The 24,025-nt window shown below is 41.4% G+C and overlaps 1 protein-coding gene across 12 annotated transcripts in view; it reads right to left on the bottom strand.

Annotated features, from left to right (window-relative positions):
* Positions 1 to 24,025, bottom strand: part of NCKAP5 (NCK associated protein 5) — a 505,074-nt gene that overhangs the window by 133,307 nt on the left and 347,742 nt on the right. For all 12 annotated transcript variants that reach the window (XM_057407188.1, XM_057407190.1, XM_057407189.1 and 9 more), the window contains one exon: positions 2,157 to 2,306. In XM_057407188.1, coding sequence (XP_057263171.1) covers positions 2,157 to 2,306 — 150 coding nt within the window. The remainder of the gene's footprint in view (positions 1 to 2,156; positions 2,307 to 24,025) is intronic.

The following is a 24,025-nucleotide window of genomic DNA, read 5'->3' as shown; positions in this document are numbered from 1 at the left end:
GAAATGACGCTACTAGACATTAATGGATTTAGTCCCATGTTTTGACTATTCCTATTATTACTAGGGTTTATTTATAGTCACTCTTCAGATTTTACAGTGCACAGATGGAGGACCAACTTTAATAAGTACTTTATTAGCCTTGCTGATTTTATTAATTGTTTATGATACACTAACATCTAATCACATAAAGTACAATTTAAAACTGACACCCACAGCATGAGAACTAACAAACAGCAGTTTTTCATTCATTTTCATATAGACTAATAAATATTTGGAATAATTACTCTGCAAATAGGAAAGGATTCGAACTGCTAATTTCATATAACTTCAAAAAAGCATGTCTCTTAATTAATGAACTGTAGAGTCTTTGACATTACAATTTACATTCTTCAAGAGAAAAATCAAGTGCAAGAATATGTAACACTAAACAACACATAATTAGAAACACTTTGTTTTAATTATCTTGGGTCATAATTAATGTTGGCCCTGCAGTTCATCTTTCTCTTTGATAGCTCCTCAGACTATTTATGTAGATTAATTCTTGAAGTACTGGCCTTCACTAATACGTGTTTTTGAACAAGTCGCTGCACAGCACTGACATAAGTCAGGAAACCTATTCACTGACCTTCCAGAACTAGACTCTGTCTGTCTATAACATTACACTATATATCTGGGCAATTTGCCACAACTGATAAAGGTTGTGACATTATTGAATAGCTTCCTATCAACTGAGGACATAAAGAACTGCAACTGTCAAGCAGACTAATTAAGGCAAAGCAAACACAAATAGTGCATATTTGGAAACAAAATACTATGAAGAAACTACAATCATTCCCCATCAACAGATAAAGCAAGACAATAGTGAACTGTACATTCGTCAGATTTTATGGGCCTTAAAAACTGAATATCATGTATTTTTTCCCAAGTAAAAATTAGAGTTAATATCAAATATGTCTGGTTTACAGTCTAAGATTTTAAAAGAAAGAAAAATTGAAGAGACTGCCTTTTAGATTTGCTATTTAGATCCAAACATTATAACTGTTCACATTCTACTTCTAATAAAGTCCTCAAGAACAAAGATAGAGTTTTCATTTTATTAGAGTATAATTCAAAATAATGATTCAAAAGAGCCACTTAGGCAAAAACATTGAGGCTAAGTGATGAAGTCTTTGTTTACAACATAAGATCATTCTAAGGCATTTATTTATTCATATCTGTAACACTACATAGACCCTTGAACAGAACAGAATGGAGGAAATACTTGATAAATTAAAAAGATGCCTTTGTACTAGTTCAAAATTATATTAAAATATGCATAGTCTTATTTTTTAAAACACATTGAAACCCATGCTTCTATCAAGGAGCACAAAATAAGTTCAATATATATAGTGGTTATAGTCTTACCTGCACCTTGCCCATGGCTGCCTCAGTAAACTTTGAAACTTGCCCTCTATTTAAGAATTACCATAAGGTGCACCATTTTGCATCTTAATTTTTCCAGAAATGCACTCAAAACATAGAGTGTGCAATTCTCCATGTAGTCTACAAGGACATATACTTTCTGCGATCCAGCAGTAAAAAGATCTGAGCTCTCCCAAGCAAGCAATCTAACAATTAAAAGTTGAGCAATAAGCTACAATGAAGCAACACTGGTTTTATGACAGTTGTTAAACCATGCATACCAGTCTTACAATATTAATAATTATAGAATCACAGAAACTTTTAGGTTGGAAAAGACCTTTAAGATCATCAAGTCCAACTGTTTATTAGCATGAAAATGTAACTTCATACTCAGTTTCTGATAATGTACATTTGATAATCTGGACAACTCAAGCAAACACCTTTGAAATCGAGACATAATCAGTAAAAAAAACTAAATTATTATTACATGGTGCCAATTAAATGAAGAATAATGTATGAATTTGTTTTTAAAGATATCTGATACTCAACATTAGAGAGGGATCCTCTCAGTGGTTCTAAGACTTAGCTTCTCGTTCATCCTTAGTAAATGAATCATTAAAAAAACCACCCCACAACAGGACTACAGGTGAACTGTGAAAGACTAGATTTATACTACAGGGTGATTCAGTGCCAATAAACCAATGAGGCAGGGGGGGCAGTGTGTTTTTTCTGTGTAAAACCATTGTACTTCTTACCTCCAAAGCTTTCAAACGCTCCAGCAGCCATTTCGTCTTTTCTTTTTCCTCTTCAGTGCTGCTGCTTTCACTTCTTGAATCTTCATCTGCTGGTGTGTGAATTTTTTCCATGCCTTCGTTACATTTCCTACTGTCTTCTGACAGCTTTTCCTGAAATGTTTTTTTTTTAAATGTCATTACTTATAGGTGCAAATGAAGTTAACTATGCAAATAGCATAAAATTCTCCCTTGTAGGTAAATGAAAAAGACAGAGCAAGTTGCTAGTTACAATTACAGCACTAAATAAGTGGAGTCATGAAGGGTCTATGAAACATGCTCCTGTGCCAATTCTGCTAAAGTGTATGCACAGTTTAACTGCTACATTTACTTAAGATTTTTTAAAAGTGGAACGCACCATCTTTTTAATAAACTAACTTGCATTTTCTTCTTTAGAAGTTGCAATGAAAACAGAGCATATCAGCTTTCAGTGAAAACCTTTTGCCACTGAGATATAAAGTGGTTCATTGAGGAAAAGCTAACATATGTTCATGCCTAATGTATTTCACCTTTCTCCATCTAGAGCTAATATTTGAATTACTAAATAATGGGCTGAGAACCAAGCTACCACATACTGATTTAAGATTCACACTAATATATAACTGGAGAGAATCAAACTGACAGTAAAATTTTCAGAAGTGACCGAGTCAGTCACATTGGGTTATTACTAGATGCTGCTGCTGCTGAGTGGACTACGGCTGCTGAGTTTTACAAGAGGTCTATAAAAATCATAGTACTGAACAGCGAATCTTACTGACTCCATTAATTATGTGTCCAAGTTTTGTGCTGAGAGAATGAGATTGAGCAAGCAAAACATTGAGACTACAAGCAGGCAGTGTAAAATACTGCCCAAAACAACAATGCAAACACACAGGGAAAAAAAGAGAACTGCACAGATGTACAGAGTGAAATATCATCTGAGTGCAACACAAAGGGGACAGTCTCTACCTTGTAAACCATGTTCTCTAACTACATAAGCAGATGCACTGTGACAACTATTGAGAAGATTAAGGACAGAAAATGTGAGGTAAATCAACATAAAATAATGAGTGCCAACACAAATCGGGAGAAGTCCTTTAATGAGCTTTTAGCTTTCTTCATGTGCCTTCCTGTGAGTCTTATAAGCAAAAGCATGTACTTTCACAAGCTCTGGGTTAGTCTGTAAGTGAGATGAATTTCCCATAATTACTGCAGAACACAAACTCTGTATAAGCATAAAAATACACATTTTCATGAAGAACTGGCCCAGCTTGAATAACTGAGCAAATACAACTCTTGAAGAGTTAAGGGCAAGACATTTTCCTAACTAAACCCCATAAACACAACAGAATGAAAAATCAGAACTATGGATCACATTTCTAATAATATCTTTTTTAAATATTAACTAGCTTAGAAATTGACCATCACTATGTTAAAAATTTAATCAAGAATCAATTTTATAAGCAATGGTCTTAATCATGGAATACTCTTACACAAACCATAGGCACAGATCTCATTCTGAGCCTCAAAACACAGACATCAAAGAGTCATTCCATCAGGTTTCCAGCATTAGTGCTATCCTGATCACAAAGGAATAAAAAATATAGTGGTTGGGTTGTTTTTTTTTCTTGCTGCTACTCTTTGGTTCAATGACCAAGCACCTGTAAAAGATCCATTAAACCACTTTCCCTTCAAGCCGCCCTGATGAGTGCATTGACATAAAACACTGATGAACTCTGGGAAAAAAAAAGTAAAATTGACAAAGGTATCTCTTTGTTACAATTTAAACATGAGCAATCATTTTCTGAAAAGAATGTGACATGAATTCAATGTGGCTAACAATGGAAGAAAACATCTACACAGGGACACCCCTCCTGCTCAAACTAAAGGGCAGCAATTTCAAAGGAAAGGTAGAAGAAAGCATAGGTTACATTTCATCACAAAAAGGGGAGTAATGCAACTTCGTGCAGAGTAACAACTCCCAGTCACGTAAAGAAGTAACCCATTCATCTTCTAGTTAAAAAACTTGATGAACTTTGCGCACTAGTGGCATATCAAGAATACACATCCTGTTTTATTACAGTGCACAGAAAATCTCAAAGATTCTACTGCTACCCCTGCTTCAGTGTTTAAGTTCACATAATTTCAAAACTATTTTATTACTCAGTCATAATACATGAGTTTCAGGCATGGGCTGCAAAAAGTCCCTGACATGTCACCTAGCTTACCTAGAAAAGCTGCAAAACTGAGGAAAACATTACTAACCTTAAAAATCATGCTTAAGCATGCAATCTGCTGAGGGCACTGCCCTGTCACTTTAACCAGTTCTATGTGGATGACACACACTAGGGGTAGAGTGGAAAATCTACACTCAAGAAAGCAAGCAGATGCTTCTTAAACACTCTCTGCTTAAAGTCAAGTCAAGTAAGGAGGAGGATGACAAAGGCTTTTGGAATGACAGAATCATCTTAAAATGCTAATATCAAAGGCAGCTGCCAGCTGGGGGGAGGCAGGAAGGAGCAGAGAGAGATTTGGAAGAGGAAATGTGCACCTCCTGTATGATGTTGACCAAATCCTGCAGAAAGCTCTGGCATGAGCATGCTGAAGGCAGCGAATGATGGCATACAGCAGCTTATTCCTTTTTCCTTCTAAATTCCTTTAGTTGTGTTACCTCAAATAAAGAACGTTTTTTGACTCTTCTGAACAGTCTTCTGTTGTATGACTCATGTATTGCACAATTAAAGGCAGGCTGGGTTTTCAAGAACAACAAAATACTCTCCAGGACAGAAGTCCAGCAGCAGCAGAGTTTGTGCTATTCTGCTGCTCAATGCACTTTAATTTCTGTGAAAAGGCAACAGATGGAAATGGTGCTCTGGAAGTAAGATGGAGGCAAAAAAAACCCAACTAACAACCCATCTCTTGGTTTCCCCGGAGCCAGTAAGATTTTAAGACACATGCCTGTACCACAGGAGGTACAGCAGCCCGTTGAGAATTCCACAGTAACATCTCATCTACACCTCTAATGTTCTGTATGAACAAAGAGACAATAAAAATATTAAACATTAAAATCTCACTAGATGGAAACTAGCATTATGCTGCACACTGTAAACCAGTTCCCACAGAAATTAATGAGAAACTTACAATCAGCTCCCACATTGTGTAAGCTTCTCAAGCTGGTTTAAACTGTCACTGCTTTCCTGAAACCAACAGTATTTTGTAGATCTTAAATGACATCCTGCTGTGACCATTATTTCAAAGTATTCAGTGTGTTCTATACACGAAAAAAATAATACATGGGTGCTGACCCCTTGGATCAAACACTTGGGGCCCTATAGCTAGGAGAAAACAAGAGATGAAAACAGACCCTGCAGTATGGAAACGGCAAGTTTCTAGAATCAATGGGAAGATATAAATCACTAGAGACATTGATCTATGAAGCTATACAATGCAGAGGCCTAACTGAGAGTTACCAGAAAGCTGGTTTTCAGTTAGGAAGAGGCAGTATAGTACTCCCTCTTTCCACTAATAACAGTAAGAACAGTAAATTAAGAGAGTAGGAAATCCACCTGAAATTACAAATGATAATTGGCTGGAATTTGTAGAATATAAATAAATATGCAATTTATAAATATGCAGAATATAAAGAAAAACTTCACCCTTTCACCTTTCAGAGTACTGAACAAGAAAGTGTTTTCACTGTTTATAAACAAAAGGAGTAACTATAATGATAGAAAAGATCATATTGAAGCTTTCAAAAGATAAGAGACCAAACCACCTATTTCAGAAATTTCTCCTTCATTCCAAGAAAGGCAAAAGGCTACTGCCCCCCCCCCCCCCCCCCGCAGCATTAGTCATTGGGATGCCTTTCCTCTAAGGCTTGTCACCTTTTCAAGGAATGGCCAAATGTCAATGGTACACCTATCCAGCTATTTCTTAACTATTATTATTTCAGAAATTATTGTACTTTTGAAGTTTTATTGCTAGCACCATCAGTTGTCTGTTCTTTGTCCTTTCTTCTTAAGATGCTGTCTAGGAATTTCACTACACAGACAGAGGAAAAAAAAAAAAAACCTAGAAAAAAAATCAGCTCACTTTAAAATATTTCAATATTTTACAATTAAAATTATAACTATGAAATTTTAAACCAAGAAGAGTAAATGTCAGATGATGTCAGGGTGGACAGCGGAGTGGAGGAAAGGAAGCCAGAAAATATCTATTTCAGATTTTCTTTTCTATAGTGAAAACCATGATTAGTCACTAATTGGAATAAGTGTTCTTCTCTGGTAGTAACGATAAATACGTGATATGAAATGATCATAGAGTCCCCAGGGAACTCATGTTCCAGTTGTTCCTGATTTAAGATTTTACAATGCAAGAACTACCTACCAAGGAAGAGGCCTTTAGGAAAACAAATCATGAACACTGTCAACCAGCAGATGGCCCTCTACATGAGGAGGTCAACTAGAACCAGCAGCAGCACAGCACCTGCCACAGTTCTCGGCATTGGGAAATGCAAAGTCCTGCACTGGGGCAGGTATAACCCCCAGCACCAGCTGAGACTAGGAGGCAACTACATAGGAAGGTATCTGTTGCAGACAAAAGAGGATATGGAGCCAGACTCTTCCTGGAAATGGCATGATGAAAAAGATGACAGGATAGAATGGACACAGTTTGGAACACGGTAAATTGAAATTAGATACAGAAAAACTTCTTTTTCTTCCTCCCCACCACCTCCCACGAGGTCATATGGCTGCTGGAACAAGTTACCCAGGGAGGTTCTCAAAACACAGATATTGCAAAGTTCAGTATTATAGCCACTGGGCAAGAGGCTATAATATTAAAATATAGCATAATCTCATTCTGATATAACTGGATCTGGAGTATACAGTATATTTGAATATTTGCTACTACCACCAAGATCTGCACCTGCGGCGGCTCCACCCGGGCCCGCACCCCAGGCTTCGAGGCGCACCGCAGCGGCCCTCCTACTCGTCGTGGCCTAGCCCCTCATCCCCAGCGCGCGTGCTCCCTCTCGAGAACACGCGGTGGCGGGGTCTCGCACTGCTGGCGATGGCCGGGTATGGGCCCGATGCTCCAGCGCCATCCATTTTCAGGGCTAGTTGATTAGTAGTGAGAGTCTGTGGGTGAGAATTAAGGGGCAGGCTGGCAGGGGCGATACTGTTGTGGGTGTCTGTTACAGACCACCAGATCAGGGTGAGGAAGTTGACGAGGCCTTCTACAGACAGCTGAGAGCGGCCTCACAGTCACAGGCCGTGGTCGTCATGGGGGATTTTAACTTCCCTGATGTTTGCTGGAAGGACCACTCAGCAACCCAGCCACAGTGCAGGAGGTTCCTCCAGTGTATGGATGATAACTTCCTCCTGCAAATGGTGGATAAGCCGACCAGGAGAGGAGCGCTGCTGGATCTCATCCTCACTAACAAGGAGGGTCTGGTCGAAGCAGTAAGGGTTGAGGGCTGCCTTGGCTGCAGCGACCACGAGATGGTGGAGTTCAGGATCTTGTGTGGTAGGACTAGTAGAATAGCAAGTAGAATTGCAACCCTGGACTTTAGCAGGGCAAACTTTGGCCTTTTCAAGCAATTGCTAGGGGAAATCCCATGGGCAAGGCTGTTTGAAGGTAAAGGGGCCCAAGACAGTTGGTTGACATTCAAGGATTGCTTTTTCCGTGCTCAAGATCAGAGCATCCCGACACGTAGGAAGTCAAGGAAGAGGGCCAGGAGACCTGCGTGGCTAAATAGGGAATTGCTGGGTATGCTCAAGTGGAAGAGGAGAGTTTACAGGTCATGGAAGGAGGGGCTGGCCACTTGGGAGGAATATAAGGCTGCTGCTAGAGGATGTAGGAAGGCAGCTAGCAGGACTAAGGCCTCCTTAGAATTAAACCTGGCGAGAAGGGTCAAGGACAGCAAAAAGAGCTTTTTCAAATACATGGCAGACAAAACTAACACCAGAGGCAATGTAGGCCCACTGATGAACGGGATGGGTGCCCTGGTGACAGAAGATACAGTGATGGCAGAGTTACTGAATGCCTTTTTTGTCTCTGTCTACTCTGCTGCAGGCAGTCCTGAAGAGCCCTGTACCCCTGAGACCTTAGATGAAGTCAGGTCAACGGAGCAGTTTGCCTTAGTCGATGAGGAATGGGTTAGAGACCAGTTGAGCAATCTGGACATCCATAAATCCATGGGTCCAGATGGGATGCACCCGCAGGTGCTGAGGGAACTGGCTGAAGTCATTGCTAGACCACTCTCCATCATCTTTACCAAGTCTTGGGAAACGGGAGAGGTGCCTGAGGACTGGAGGAAAGCAAATGTCACTCCAGTCTTCAAAAAGGGCAAGAAGGAGGACCCGGGTAACTATAGACCGGTCAGCCTCACCTCCATCCCTGGGAAAGTGATGGAACACCTTATCCTTGGTGCCATCTTAAGGCATATCAAGGATAAGAAGGTTATGAGGGGCAGTCAACATGGCTTCACCAAGGGGAAATCATGCTTGACCAATCTCTTAGCCTTTTATGAGGAAATAACACGGTGGATGGATGATGGCAGAGCGGTGGATGTGGTCTACCTTGACTTCAGCAAAGCATTTGACACAGTCTCCCACAGCATCCTCACAGCTAAATTGAGGAAGTGTGGTCTGGATGATCAGGTAGTGAGGTGGACTGTGAACTGGCTGAGGGAGAGAAGCCAGAGAGTTGTAGTCTATGGGGCGGAGTCTAGTTGGAGGCCTGTAACTAGTGGAGTGCCTCAAGGGTCAGCACTGGGACCAATATTATTTAATATATTCATCAATGATTTAGATGAGGGAATTGAGTGTACTATCAGCAAGTTTGCTGATGACACTAAGCTGGGAGGAGTGGCTGACACGCCAGAAGGCTGTGCTGCCATCCAGCGAGACCTGGACAGGCTGGAGAGTTGGGCAGGGAATAGCTTGATGAAATATAACAAGGGAAAGTGTAGAGTCCTGCATCTGGGCAGGAACAGCCCCAGGTTCCAGTACAGGTTGGGGAACGACCTGTTAGAGAGCAGTGTAGGGGAGAGGGACCTGGGGGTCCTAGTGGACGACAGGATGACCATGAGCCAACACTGTGCCCTTGTGGCCAAGAAGGCCAATGGCATCCTGGGGTGTATTAGAAGGGGGGTGGTTAGTAGGTCGAGAGAGGTCCTCCTTCCTCTCTACTCTGCCCTGGTGAGACCGCATCTGGAATATTGTGTCCAGTTCTGGGCCCCTCAGTTCAAGAAGGACAGGGACCTGCTGGAGAGAGTCCAGCACAGGGCAACAAAGATGATTAAGGGAGTGGAGCATCTCCCTTATGAGGAAAGACTGAGGGAGCTGGGTCTCTATAGTTTAGAGAAGAGGAGACTGAGGGGTGACCTTATTAGTGTATATAAATATATAAAGGGGGAGTGTCACAAGGATGGAGCCAGGCTCTACTCAGTGGCAAACAATGATAGGACAAGGGGTAATGGGTACAAACTGGAACACAAGAGGTTCCACTTAAACTTGAGAAGAAACTTCTTCTCAGTGAGGGTGACGGAACACTGGAACAGGCTGCCCAGGGAGGTTGTGGAGTCTACTTCCCTGGAGACATTCAAAACTCTCCTGGACACATTCCTGTGTAACATTATCTAGGTGTTCCTGCTCCAGCAGGGGGATTGGACTAGATGATCTTTTGAGGTCCCTTCCAATCTCTAGCATACTGTGATACTGTGATACTGTGATACAGTACTGATTCTGAACAGCAGCATTTCACAAGGACATGTGACAAAATTCTGATTGAACCAAACAGGAATTAAAATAAAAAAAAAATCAAGATATTTGAAATGCTGATTTTCCCAGTGAGCATTAAATGCTTGTCTGAAAACTGATTAGTATTAATTAGAGATGACATCTTTGCTTACAGAAGCTAAAGATCATTTTCATGGGATAAACACAAGTTCTTCAGAGATGTGAAATGTTTCAGATGCAATGCGGTAAAGATCCCTCAGATACAAATGATCTCTATTTCAATTTCAGGTGTGAGACTGTGATGCCTGAGTATATTGGCATTTTTTCTGAATTCCTTTAAATTCTTCAGCTTCTGAAGTTTATTAGAGAAAATGCTTTTAAATGGTTGCAAATTCTTCTGAGAGTTACACCTGTAATTTTCCAAAGAACACACTTTAATCACACTTTTAACCCAAGAATAAAATACATGTAAGATATGTAATTAAATAGTTGTTAAGATTGGTCATAAGCACTTACTTGAAGAAAAACCAAACCAACTTAATTATTCACAATGCAGTTAGTAACAGATTGTACACAGAGACAATGGTAACAAGAATGCTTTGTTACCTTCCATCCCAGAATGCAAAGAATATGGAATCCAAGCTAAGTGTTATCTCAGCATCTCAAAACATTTAGCACTTTCCATAGTATCTCAGAAGCTTTCACAGGACTTTCTAACTAAGATATTTACTAAATAGCTATCTTAGATTTCGGTGACTGAATTTGTTGAACCAGGCGTACTACACTACACTTCTAAAGAACTCTTTCCTGCTATGATATAGACACTCTTAACCTTGAAACCCAAACTGCAATGTACAAGTTTATATGCAGAATTGTTGACGTATGCACTGCTTTTGGCTCGGACAGAGTTAATTTTCTTCATGGTGGCTGGTATGGGTCTATGCACTGTATTTGTGCTGCAGTGTTGATAACACAGGGATGTTTTAACTACTGCTGAGCAGTGCTTACACAGGGTCAAGGCCTTTTCTGCCTCTCACCCTGCCAGTGAGCAGGCTGGGTGTGCACAGGAAGCTGGGAGGGGACACAGCCAGGACAGCTGACCCTGACTGACCCAAGGGATATTTCCAAACCACGTGGCATCATACTCAGCAATAAACTAGGCTGAAAATTGGTGCAGGCCTGCTGCTCAGGGACTGGCTGGACATCAGTCACTTGGTGGCAAGCAATTTGTATGTATCACTTGTTTTTGCTTTTTTCTCTCCTTGTTATTTTCCTTTTCATTGCAATTTTTTATTATTACCACCATTAATTTTATTTCAATTATTAAACTGTTCCTATCTCAGCCCCTGAGTTTTCTTCCCCCCATCATGCTGGAGTGGGGAATGAGCAAGTGGCTGTGTGGTGTTCAGTTGCTGGGTAGGGTTAAACCATGAAAACATAATAATAAACTGTGTTTTTTTCTTGTAAGGCCATTCTGTAGTCCTGATGTATTCTTAGATAATGTAGTTTCATTGTTACTTTCACTGCAGACCTCCTAGTGTTCAGCACTATTCTTCACTGAAAGTGACTGATATGAAATGAGTATTTCCAGATTGTTGATGTAGACAGAAACTGTAGATGAGGGTTTCTTTGTACTTTCAGGGGAAAAACAGCCCCAAGCTATGCACAACTAGCTCAGCCTGACAGCACAAGCTGAAAAAAGGGAGCACTTGCTCCAAGAACTACTGACTTACAATTCCAAAAAGGTTTAAAAATGTTTTCCAGTGGCACCTTGCTACCCTTTCTCCCTCACCAAGAAATTTTTCCTTCATCACAGAATCATAGAATAGTTAGAGTGGGAAAGGACCTTAAGAAAATCAAGTTCAACCCCCCTGCTATGGGCAGGGACACCTCACACTAAACCATCTCACCCAAGGCTCTGTCCAACATGGTCTCGAACACTGCCAGGGATGGAGCATTCACAACTTCCCTGGGCAACCCATTCCAGTGCCTCACCACCCTAACAGGAAAGAATTTCCTCCTTATATCCAATCTAAAATTCCCCTGTTTAAGTTTTATCCCGTTACCCCTTCTCCTGTCACTACAGTCCCTAATGAAGAGTCCCTCCCCAGCATCCCTACAGGCACCCTTCAGATACTGGAAGGCTGCTATGAGGTCTCCATGCAGCTTTCCCTTCTCCAGGCTGAACAGCCCCAACTCTCTCAGACTGTCTTCATACGGGAGGTTCTCCAGTTCCCTGATCATCCTCGTGGCCCTTCTCTGGACTTGTTCCGAAGTTCCATGTCCTTTTTATGTTGAGGACACCAGAACTGCACACAATACTCCAGGTGAGGTCTCACAAGAGCAGAGTAGAGGGGCAGGATCACCTCCTTCGACCTGCTGGTCATGCTCCTTTTGATGCAGCCCAGGATATGGTTGGCTTTCTGGGCTGCAAGCGCACACTGAAGCCAGCTCATGTTCATTTTCTCACAGACCAACACCCCCAAGTCCTTCTCCGCAGGGCTGCTCCAAATCTCTTCTCTACCCAACCTGTAGCTGTGTCTAGGACTCCACTGACCCAGATGTACGACCCTGCACTTGGCATGGTTAAACCTCATAAGGTTGGCATCAGCCCACCTCACAAACATGTCGAGGTCCCTCTGGATGGCATTCCTTCCCTCCAGCATATCAATCGAACCACACAGCTTGGTGTCGTTAGCACACCTGCTGAGGGCGCACTCAATCCCAATGTCCATGTCAGTGACAAAGATGTTGAACAAGATCAGCCCCAACACTGATCCCTGAGGGACACCACTTGTTACTGGTCTCCAGCCAGACATTGAGCCATTGACAACAACTCTTTGTGTGTGGCCATCCAGCCAGTTCTTTATCCACCGAGTGGTCCATCCATCAAATTGATGTCTCTCCAATTTAGAGACAGGGATGTCGTGTGGGACAGTTTCGAACAGTTTGCACAAGTCCAGGTAGATGACAGCAACTGCTCTCCCCCTGTCCATCGGTTCCGTAGCCCCATTATAGAAAGCCACCAAATTGGTCAGGCAGGATTTCCCCTTAGTGAAGCCATGCTGGCTGTCACCAAGCACCTTGTTGTTTTTCATGTGCCTTAGCATGCCTTCCAGGAGAATCTGCTCCAAGATTTTGCCAGGGACAGAGGTGAGACTGACTGGTGTGAAATTCCCTGAGTCATCCATTTTCCCCTTCTTGAAAATGGGGGTTATATTTCCCTTTTTCCAGTTTGTCAGGAACCTCACCTGACTGCCATGTTTTTTCAAATATGATGGCCAGCGGCTTAGCAACTTCATTTGCCAGCTCCTTCAGGACCCACGGATGGATTTCATCAGGTCCCATGGACTTGTGCATGTTCAGGTTCTTAATATGGTCTCAAACCAGATCCTCTCCTACAGTGGGCCTAAGGTCTTTATTCTCACAGTCCCTGCATCTGCCTTCCAAGACTTGGGTGGTGTGGTCAGAGCATGTGACAGTGAACACTGAAGCAAAGAAGTCATTAAGAACCTCAGCCTTCTCCAAATCCAGGGTAGCCAGTTCTCCTGATAGCTTCCGGAGAGGGCCCACGTTATGCCTAGACTGTCTTTTATTCGCTACGTACCTATAGAATCCTTTCCTGTTATCCTTAACATCCTGAGCCAAGTTTAATTCTTACTGGGCCTTAGCTTTCCTAACCTGGTCCCTAGCTTCCTGGACAACATCCCTGTATTCTTCCCAGGCTGCCTGTCCTACCTTCCTTCTTTTATAAGCCTCTTTTTTCCCCTCGAAGTTTTCTCAGCAGCTCCTTATCCATCCTAGGAGGTCTCCTGGCCCTCCTGCTGCACTTCCTTCTAGTTGGGATGCAACACTCCTGAGCTTGTAGCAGGTGATCCTTGAATATCAACCAATAGTCTTGGGCCCCTCTGCCCTCTAGGGCTATATCCCATGGAACATTACTAAGCAGATTCCTCAAGAGGCCGTAGTGTGCTCTTTTGAAGGCCAGGGCAGTGAGCTTGCTGCACACTCTTCTTACTGTCCTGAGGATCTTGAACTCGACCATCTCATGATAGCTACAACCAAGGCTGCCCTGGAGTGTCACATTTCCAACCAGCCCCTTCCTGTTGGTGAGCACGAGGTCAAGCATGGCACCTCTCCTTGTCAGCTCCTCTATTACTTGCAGAAGGAAGTTGTCTTCCACACAATCGAGGAACCTCCTGGATTGCTTGTGCTGGGCCATACCATCCCTCCAACAGATACCAGTGTGGTTGAAGTAACCCATGAGAACAAGGGCTTGCGAGTGTGAGGCTGTTCCTATCCATCTATAGAGTGCTCCGTACACAGAGTCGTCTTGATCAGGCAGTCTGTAACAGATCCCCACAGTAATGTCTCCCATAGCTGTTCTCCCTTTAACCCTGACCCACAAACTCTCTGTTGACTTATCACCTGTCCCCAGACAGAGTTCCATACTCTCCAGCCTATCCTTGACATAAATAGCAACTCCCTTGCCCTGCCTGCTAGGCCTGTCTTTTCTAAAGTGCCTGCAACCTTCCATTCCAACACTCCAGTCATAGGAGCCATCCCACCATGTTTCTCTGATATCTATTATATCATACCCCCGTAGACGTGCACACATCTCTAATTCCTCTTGTTTGTTCCCCATACTACAGGCGTTTGTATAGAGGCATCTGAGCCGAGCTCCAAATGAAGCCAGCTCATTGGCTGGAGCAGCTGGAATATATCTACATTGCTCCGAGGATTTATTATAGGTGCTGGCAACTGACTGGGAGTGTTGGGACGGAATGATGCCCCCCTCCCCCAACACATCTAGTTTAGAGCTTTCTTGACCAGTCTGGTAAGCCTCCTACCAAAACCGCTCTTCCGCTTTTCAGACCAGCTCCACCAGCCCCCACTAGACCTGGCCTACTAAATTGAGTCCCATGCTCAAGATACCCAAACCACTGACTATGGCACCACCGATCTAATAATTCATTAACCTGGCAAATCTGCCCAGCCTTTTTAGGTCCTCCCCTGTATCCTGGAGAATTGACGAAAAGACAGTCTGAGCTCCAGAGCCCCTAAACACCTCTCCCAGGGCTCTGCAGTCCTTCTTTATGTTCTTTGAGCTACTGCTATCTATATCATTAGCACCCACACGGATCACTAGAACTGGGTAATAGTCAGTGGGACTTACTAGAGCAGGCAGCCTCTCTACCACATCCCTGATCCGTGCCCCCAGTAGGCAACACACCTCTTTTGAGACAAGGTCAGGCCGACAGACGAGTGCCTCTGTCCCTTTTTAAGTAGAGTCCCCTACTACTACGACCCACTGTTTTCCTGGCAGCACTAGTAGAGATCTTTACCAGTGCAATCAGCCAGCTGTTCCTGGTGCGAGTGTGTTTCCTCGTTAGCCCCCTGCAGGACAGCAAAGCAGTTCTGAGCGTGGACATCAGGTTTATGAGGAAGCCCCTTGCTTTTAACTGTCCTCTTCCTCCTTTTTTTATTTTTCTTTTTTTTTTGTTGTTGTTGTTGTTGTTGTTTGTTTGGGTTTTTTTTTGTTACTATTTCCCAGCTTTCTGGGTTAGCGGCCTCCTTTCCTCCATGAGCTACAGTGGACGCTTGATGCCTCTGCACAGTTTGGGCCTGAAGCAAGCAGTCCGGCTCCCTCTCAGCTTCCCTGACATCTCGTAGCCTATTGACAGCGTCCCGCAGCTCAGCCCCTGCTGCAGGAGGACCTCCACCAGGGAGCACCGGGTGCAGCCCTGCCCATTGTGCCCCCTCCCCTCACCAGACCAGTGCAGGCACTCTCTACACTCCGAGCTCTGCACTGCAGCCTCCCCTTCATCGGCGCTGTCCGGGTGCCTACGCTGGCCACTGCCGGGGCAGCCAGACCGGGGCAGCCAGACCGGGTCCGCTCCCCTATCAGCGCAAACTGCCACGCCCTGGTTGCCGCTCTCCCAGGGGCCGGCTTTTACCCACTCAGGGCTGGTGCCGCTGCTCCTGGCTCCGCCCCCTGTGAGTCAGCTGAGCTGCCGGCTCCCGGGCAGGTCCTGTCGAGGACTTGAGGCTCCCTCGGTGGCTCTTGCCGCTCTGAGTTGAGGCTCCTGGACGCTGAGCTTCCCCCCAGCTCAGGTGCTGAAGGCGTCCTCTCTCGAGCTGCTCACCTCAGCAATTGACCCAAATCATAATTAACAATCATAATTAACAATTGTTTACTGTGGCTCAATCCCTCTTGAACATGCCCTTTGACATTCTGCAGTATCTTCTAATATGCCTTATAACTTATTTCATGCAGTGAAACCTGTAATATATAAAAGACACTTGTATGTTAAGTGAGAACAATGTGAAGTAAGAGTGATGAATTCAGATTCCTGCAAGAGGGGTAGTCACTGATATCACTGTGACCTGAATATGTCCGTTCCATTTACAATATTCTTTTTTTAATTTTTATTTACTATTGAGAACCCCATTAAACACGATGATTCAAAAAAAAGGTAAGTCAGCAAGCAAGTTAGAATGTACAAAACTCAAAGTAATTTCATACAACTAGACAGTGCAATCTAAATGATCTCTGACTATAAGGCTGCAAAAATATGACTTTCAGTTTTACCTTGCGTACTTCTATCTATGTATTTTCCTGCTTTCTCTTGCTTTATTTTCTCCCAGTGAAAGGACAGACTACAATATAGCTTTGTTTTAGATAGCACATCAGCAAGTGTAGTAATAATATATTTTTGTTTAGCTAACAGCTTTTGTTCAGAACAAGCTGATCAAAATTGAAAGAAAAGAATGCACCTGTCACCAAAATTTTACAGAAACATCCTAAATTGTTCACAGTTTAACATTAACGTTGTCAGGAAAAGTACAGGAAACTCTTCTTTCGAATCTCAATTTTACTTACAAAGTGAATGAAGTGAGCAGTAACATTCCCCAGATTAAGTATATGTGACGGGTAAGAGTACAAAGTACTTTCTTTATGTTTTTGCTATGAGCCTCCAACCACTGGCATATCAATCTAAATGTACTACATATTATTCTTCACTCAAAACACTCCTCACTAGTACAAGCTATCACCCCTATTGAACAGGTCTGCAGTAACACTAATAAATTTCCTGATGATGCTTTTATTGGCTGTTCCATGCATCGGAAACATCTATTTTTCTGAAATAAGTTCAGATTAAAAGGACTGTAAAAGAAGAAAACCTTCCTAGTGAAGTTCACTTTTCAATGTACTTACCAGATCAGTAAGAGCAGATGGGAGTTTCTTGTCTTCAGGTCCACAGCCGAATGTCAGTCCTGAGTGTCAAAGTAAACTACACTAACCTTGCAACCAAATATTGCTGTTGACACCATCCTGCCTTTAGTAAATGGATATTCACATTATCAACAGCACCCTGGCCTCTGGCACTTCATCTGTCAGAAGTGAAATGAAATACTGCCCATTCTGGAGGTGACTCTTTCAAGCCAGGTTTCAGGCACAGTGGTGGCAGGGCAATGTGGCTATACTTCATTGTGTTTGTTGTTCCTTTTCAAAATGGAAGACTTCAGCTACACTGAACAGTGAAGTCAGCAGTAAAAAAAAAAACCTGTTCTAGAAGCTAAGCTGTTCCTTCTTCGTATGTGTATATATGGTATTATGAAAAGAACATGCAGTGTGATTTTTCATGCAGATATCCTCTTATAAATTGGTTCATTATAGTACCATACTTAATCACCTTTCCTCCCAGGAAACCCATCTGCAGCATTTAAACTTTCCTGAAGGAGTTTGTATTAAAGTAAGTACACTTGCCTACGGTGATGCTATTGAAGTCTCTACCTTTGACTGAAGTACAAACAAGCCAAATTATTCTGAAAATTTAATTCAGTTAAGTTTTATGTAACAGCAATTTAAAGCAATAGAACTATTCTGGATTTAAATTGCTACAAGCAGCTGACTTTCCTTCCCTTTGCAGCCTTTTTTTTTTAATATTTTTCGAAGAGAGAATGTGAATATGGCATAATCTCCTTTTTTTTCTTTTTTTTACTCAGTAAATAAAATTTTACCTTTTTTTTTCAACTTTCAGTATTTAAAAAGTAACACTTCTTTATCATGGTTGAATCCCAGTTCAGAATGCAGAGTGAACAATAACTTTTATGGAGATGTAGAAACAGGGAGAGAGCAAGTGACTTAGCCACACGTAAGACCCAACCTTGGAATACTGAGGAATAAAAACTCTTTTTTCAATTTTTCTGTCCCAACACCTCTGTCACTAGACAGCTGATTGCATAAAATGGTCTCTATTTCTTATTTCTTATTCATTATCCTAACTCAGAAAACACAAAGTAATCTACAGCTAAAAAATACTTCTTACTTACTTGCCTGACCCTCCTGCCCAGCCTGAACCTCTCCAATACCAAACCAGGATGGGCAATGCTGTATCAGCTCAAGAAAGCACTTCTGGATCCTCACATGGATCGGGATAGGCTACAGATAGGTAAGACCCCCTTATTAAAATTTTCTTTTGCTAAAGAGCCAGGAGACATGCTACAGACCTGGGAGCACTAAAAGCAGCTGCCAGATGGCACATGGCAACTCCCTGGGGATCTCTCTACTGGGAAACAGAGAAGGTCCTAAAGAGGTGCTGGGCTCCACAGCAAGTGTGCCATAGCAGCCCTGCAGACCTGCTTTCTCACACAGCCAAAAAATGGGCTGCCCTCTGCCTGTGTGCCACGACAGCCCTGCTGCTGCTGGTAGATGTGATTTGATCTGTCTGAGAAACACATCCACATAAAGAGCCCCAGGTTGGCCTTCACATGCAGATATACCAACACCTCTCCAAGCATCAGGCAGATTATCTTAAAACTGGTATTTGCTATAAACTCCAGGAGGTTATCCCAGTCTCTTAGGATTATGAAAGAGACTCATGTTAGAGCCATATCCATTTCTCTCAAATACATCCCTGAATTAGAAACAAGGCAACCAGAACACCGCCATTAAGAGCAAAATTAAGGCTGCAGACAACCTGCTGCGTGGAAATGGGAAGCCCCTGTATGCATTATGATGACCTGTATCAGTCAGGCTGTGAACCACATCATCACATTGCTTTCCAAATAGTGTCTCTGAAATTCTGTTATGCCTGTTTCATATGTATAGGCTTCGGGCAATGTATGTGGGCTGATTTTTGTGGATTCATCCCACAAGAACAAGAAGGAAGATACAGCACAAGACAGAAGCACTATATTGTAGAGAAAAATGGAAATGTAGAATTACAATAATACGTAACAGTAGCCATCAAATCACCTCTTGTTACTATAGATACATAGAGGATTCTGGGAAGGAAAGAATAGCTTGTTTTCTGAGAAACAGGCACACAAATGGCACATTTCAGTTATGAGACTTTATGTTAAATGTAATGCCATTGCTTTGTTACTGTATTCCAAACAAACAAAAAGGGAAAACTATTTGCACATATGTTCCTTTCAACAAGACTGTCATTTAGAAAAGTGAGAAGCACTGTCACTCTCCTTTGGGGGCAAGAATCCAACCTCATTTTAGTTAAATATAAGAACAATTTTTTATCAGAATCTTCACACAGTGGTGGAAATCCACCAGAAGAAAAGCCATAAGGAATTAGTTGTTACTGAACTAGCCCTGAATTTCTCTGTACAGAAAAGCAGTCCAACAGCAAATGCTTTTCTCCTTTACAGCCTTCGATTTCCAGTGGAGCTCCCAAGGGTGGGGGTGGCTCCTCTTCTGCTTTCTCTGGGAGACACAAAACTGCTAAGCGTTGCCTAATAATATTCTCCTTAGCAGCTTGGAAATAGTTGATGCATCCTGTGGGCACTTCCAGTCCAGAGATAAAAGTTTAATTTTAAGGATATATTTCCTCTTTCTGCAGTAGAAGTTAGCATTAAAAATCCTATGTGAATTTCAGCTAGGGAATTCAACTAGTGCTGTTTTTATAATTCACGGCCATGCCCCATCCATAAAATGTCACATATCAATGTTCTGAACATTAAGCTTGTATAATTTCATTTTAAGATAAAATTATATTCCCAACGGATACCATTTTTCTTCTCATGAAAGAGCTGTTAACAGCAACGGCTGTGCAAATTAGAAGTGACAGTCACAACAACTGTTCCACACTTGAGTCTCACAAAACATGCAGACAAAAAATTGTGTTGATCTGGCCAACAATGCCACCTGAAATGTGCCTGTATCACTCACAGTGACACCTGCTTCAGAAAGCAACTGGCAAAACCCTCCAGACTACATACCTGAGAGCTATGAGTCTTGTAGGGCTGAAATTATTTCTACTGAAACTACTGGTATTATTTATAGATAAATACTGTTTCTAAGCTTTGGATAAGGCAGGCACATGTACACATCTTTATATCCAGAAAGAGGGCAGAAAATGGAACTGAACTTTCCTATATTCAAAGCCACTCCTCCTGTGAAGCTGCAGTGTGAGTTAATGTTGCACTGGCGGTGATGCCCTGAAAATGGGACAGATGTCCCCCATGGAGCTATATGCCATTATTCTCATGGTGCACACTAGAGCCTGAGAAATCTCTTCGGAAGTCATTACTTCTCAAAATCTTGTCATCCCTCCACAGTGAGAAAATAAAACAGCTGAAACAGTGTCACAGCTCTTACTCAGTGAGAAAAGCCCATCCAAATACTTAGGCTGCAATTGCTCAAACTGTCTGAAGCCATTTTGATTATCAGTGCAGTCACATGGGGGCCAAAATGAGAAGTGGAGCAAAAATGAGACAGGGGACATACCACTTACAGAAAGAAATAGAAGGAATCAAGGTGTTCTCCTTTGCACCAAGGGCCAAAGAAACCTGGAAATGTGCCCTGCTATTAGGGCTACCTATAATCCCCATCAGTTCTTCAAGCCCGGCTTCTCTTGGTGCAGACTCAGCAGCACTGACCTCAGCACAGGGATCATTTTCCATGACCAACCCCCTAGAGCATTACTCCTATCCTTCCCCTCTTGAATTTCTGTAGTCATTCTCTGAAGACCTGCACTGTCCAGCAGAAAATCCCCTCTAATACTCTAGACTGTATCAGCTGGTCAAAGACACTGTGTACTAGGAAAGAGGTTGAGGGATGACAACACCAGTGACGTTGCATGGGTGGCTTCATGCTATCTACAACTCAGGATTTCAGTTCCTGCTGATCAAAAGAATGTGCCTGGTCCCCACAGCATATTTGAGTGCAAATCTCAAAGAAGCACAGTGGGGTTCTGAAAAGGTTACAACCCCTGCAAGTCATATGCTTTTATTTCCCTAAGTTTTCAATTCATGTATCAAAATCCCTGATCTCCCAACAGCAAACTCCCACTTCTGTATTTTGTGATTCAAGACAGGCTAGCCCTCCTTGAAGACCATCAAAGCTCCGCTTTGAAATTGATTCCTTTTGTATTAGAAGTATTTGTATGTTAAACAAACTCCTTAGGGGAAGTAAGCTTTTTACAAAGTTTACAAGGAAATATGAAAAGCCTTTTTTCTTTTTTTTATAATCTCTTCATTATCTAGCTCAGTACTTTCAACAGTTCCTGCTACCACAGAAGTAGCAGTTCATGTATATGATGTCATATTAAATATATTTGAGATTAAATTATATGGTTTTTTCCTCTTTATACAGACAAAGGTTAAAGATGGACAGATAATGTGAATTTGTCCAAGGAAATTGAGAGATTTGTAGCAAATGAAAGAATTAAAATGTAGTCTCCCAAACACAGGGCTTTAAACAGCAGATCATCCTTCCTCTCCGATGTGACTGCACCATGTCTGTCCTGATCTTTAGTGCACACATTGACAAGTCCAGAATTATAACAAGCTGTGAACTTACAACACTCTTCACCATTTAGCTCACTGTACACTGATATAAAGTCAAATGAAATTAAAAAAAAACAAACCACTTTAAAGTCTTTGAGTGATCTGTAATCAGGTAGAACTCTACCTAGATATCCAGTATTGTGATCAAACAGGAAAGAGAATCTAGTTTTTATATCTAAATCATGAGAACAAATTTAGGAAGGGAAGTCTGTGTGATGCTTGTTTTAATATCGTGGGTTCAGGTACTGCACACAATTATTTCTAGGGATAATTCTTCATCTTAAAGTACTTGTGTCTTGAATGAGAATAATATTAATGTATGGGACATTGGTTTGTCCTTTCATAATCTTACTTTCAGATGAGCAATGCTCTTGTAAACATCATAAAGCTCTTACTTACTAGACCCTTTTGGTCAAGTAAACTTTTAAGCAAGTAATACTATGGTTCAAGGCAATTCAAATCACACATATTCTTGTCTACATTTACATGAGCATTCATTATCTTCCCTCAGTTATTATTATGTAAAGTGGTAACAGAGGAGAATTTTATGTACAGTCCTGCTTCTAAATTTTTACCCTAATCACATCATCCATCTGTAAGTCCAGCAAATTTAATTCCCACAGGGCAACTAGCTCTATGAAAAGGGTTAGAATATTTTACTTCAAGGAAGAATCCCAGCAAGACCTAACATAGTATTGCAGTAATACTGCATGGTCTAAGCTCTATCTTATTATTATTCTTCCAACGTGATCACTATGCAACATTTAATGTTCATTAGCAAGAATATTTATTCTGGAGTCAGGCATATTGGTATTATAATAAGAACTCAATTTCATACATCCCAGAACAATAATTAGATTTGTAAAAAGACAAGTATGTAGACAATGGTCAATAGATCAAAAGTGTTTACTGCACAGAGGTATCTTTTATGACTATTCAGATATTAATTTTAACAGGCTTCACACACTAAAACTAACTTACCATGGTGTCAGAGAATATAGGACATGTGTTGATTAAGTCACACTGGAGATCATCTAGGTCATGTCCTCATTTGTTGTGAAATGTATGGTTGTGAAACTGCAGTAAAAACTGATACTCTATTGCACTGAGTACTGATGATATTGTTCCAATCATACCATAATCATCACAGAGAAAGGTAATTCAGAGTATGTTCTATAAGGTACCTGATTGTAGGGGATTGCTTTCAAAATATTGTTACTATTTATATATTCAGTAAATTTTGTGCATAAAGATATATGTATGTCACTTGGAATTCAGATAATAAAAATCTTTTTTGAACATGTTAGCTCACATATTTACCTCATTTACAAATACAGAATAATAATATGGTTATCAGGTTTCCCAAAACCTGACTACATCAGTGTTTCTAAGAAACATTACCTAGGTTGTACATTCAAACTATTCCCATTTGTGAATTACCCTTACAAATATAGCAAAAAACTGTCTGAATGCACTTGGAAAGATAAAAATGAAATTCTTCTATTGCAATATTGATGCCTCTTGCCAAACCCATACACTATGTTTGCAATAAAACTTACCACATATTTAGGTATGTTCATCCAGGATTTCCACACAGCTGGTTTCAATAACATATTGTTTCATATAATGCTTTATTAGTACATTTTCCAATGTTAAAATACTTCGTAAACTTTTCAGATCACAGATTCTTTGCCAACAATTTGTTCTGAAGAGCCTTTCAGGTATTAGCTTTTCTTATTACATGCAGTTGTTCCCTAAATCACACTGCATACTTTTTACCATTCAACTGAATAACAAACACACCTCCAGTGAACCCATTTCTGACGTACATATAGCCATATGAGGGCAGGAATGTGCTGGTTTGCATGTGAATAGAGCCATTCCTTGAAATTCCCAGAAAAAAACCTACTTGTTCAGAAATTTGTCATAAAAGTGAACAAAAGGGATGTGAGGCTGAAGAAGGCAGAGACAGTCAAAAAAAAAAAAGCTCATGAAAATGGTCGGCATTATTTTACTTATTTTACTAATCACAGACTAATATATGATGACATATATGTATGGCATGAATATGATGCAGTAGCTTAGCTACTCCTCCAGGAAAGGAAAACCCATTGCTTCTGAGTCATGAATTAGGAAAAGAAATTCATAAGCAAATAACATTGCATACTGACATTATGGAAGAAATGAAAATTGCTAAAAACCAAGATGGCTTTGATATCATGAATGAAAACATTCCCAAGAACACGAACAGGAAGAGAAGGAAGGTGTGGAGATTTAAAATTATCCCAGAGTAACAGGTATGTG

The sequence above is a fragment of the Pezoporus wallicus genome, unplaced genomic scaffold (genome assembly GCF_028554395.1).
Source record: "Pezoporus wallicus isolate ANWC-B61680 ecotype Strahan unplaced genomic scaffold, APGP_CSIRO_Pwel_v1 contig_4166, whole genome shotgun sequence".
In the NCBI taxonomy this organism is placed as follows: domain Eukaryota; kingdom Metazoa; phylum Chordata; class Aves; order Psittaciformes; family Psittacidae; genus Pezoporus; species Pezoporus wallicus.
The sequence above is the reverse complement of the archived record's forward strand: the minus strand, read 5'-3'. Positions and strand labels throughout refer to the sequence as shown.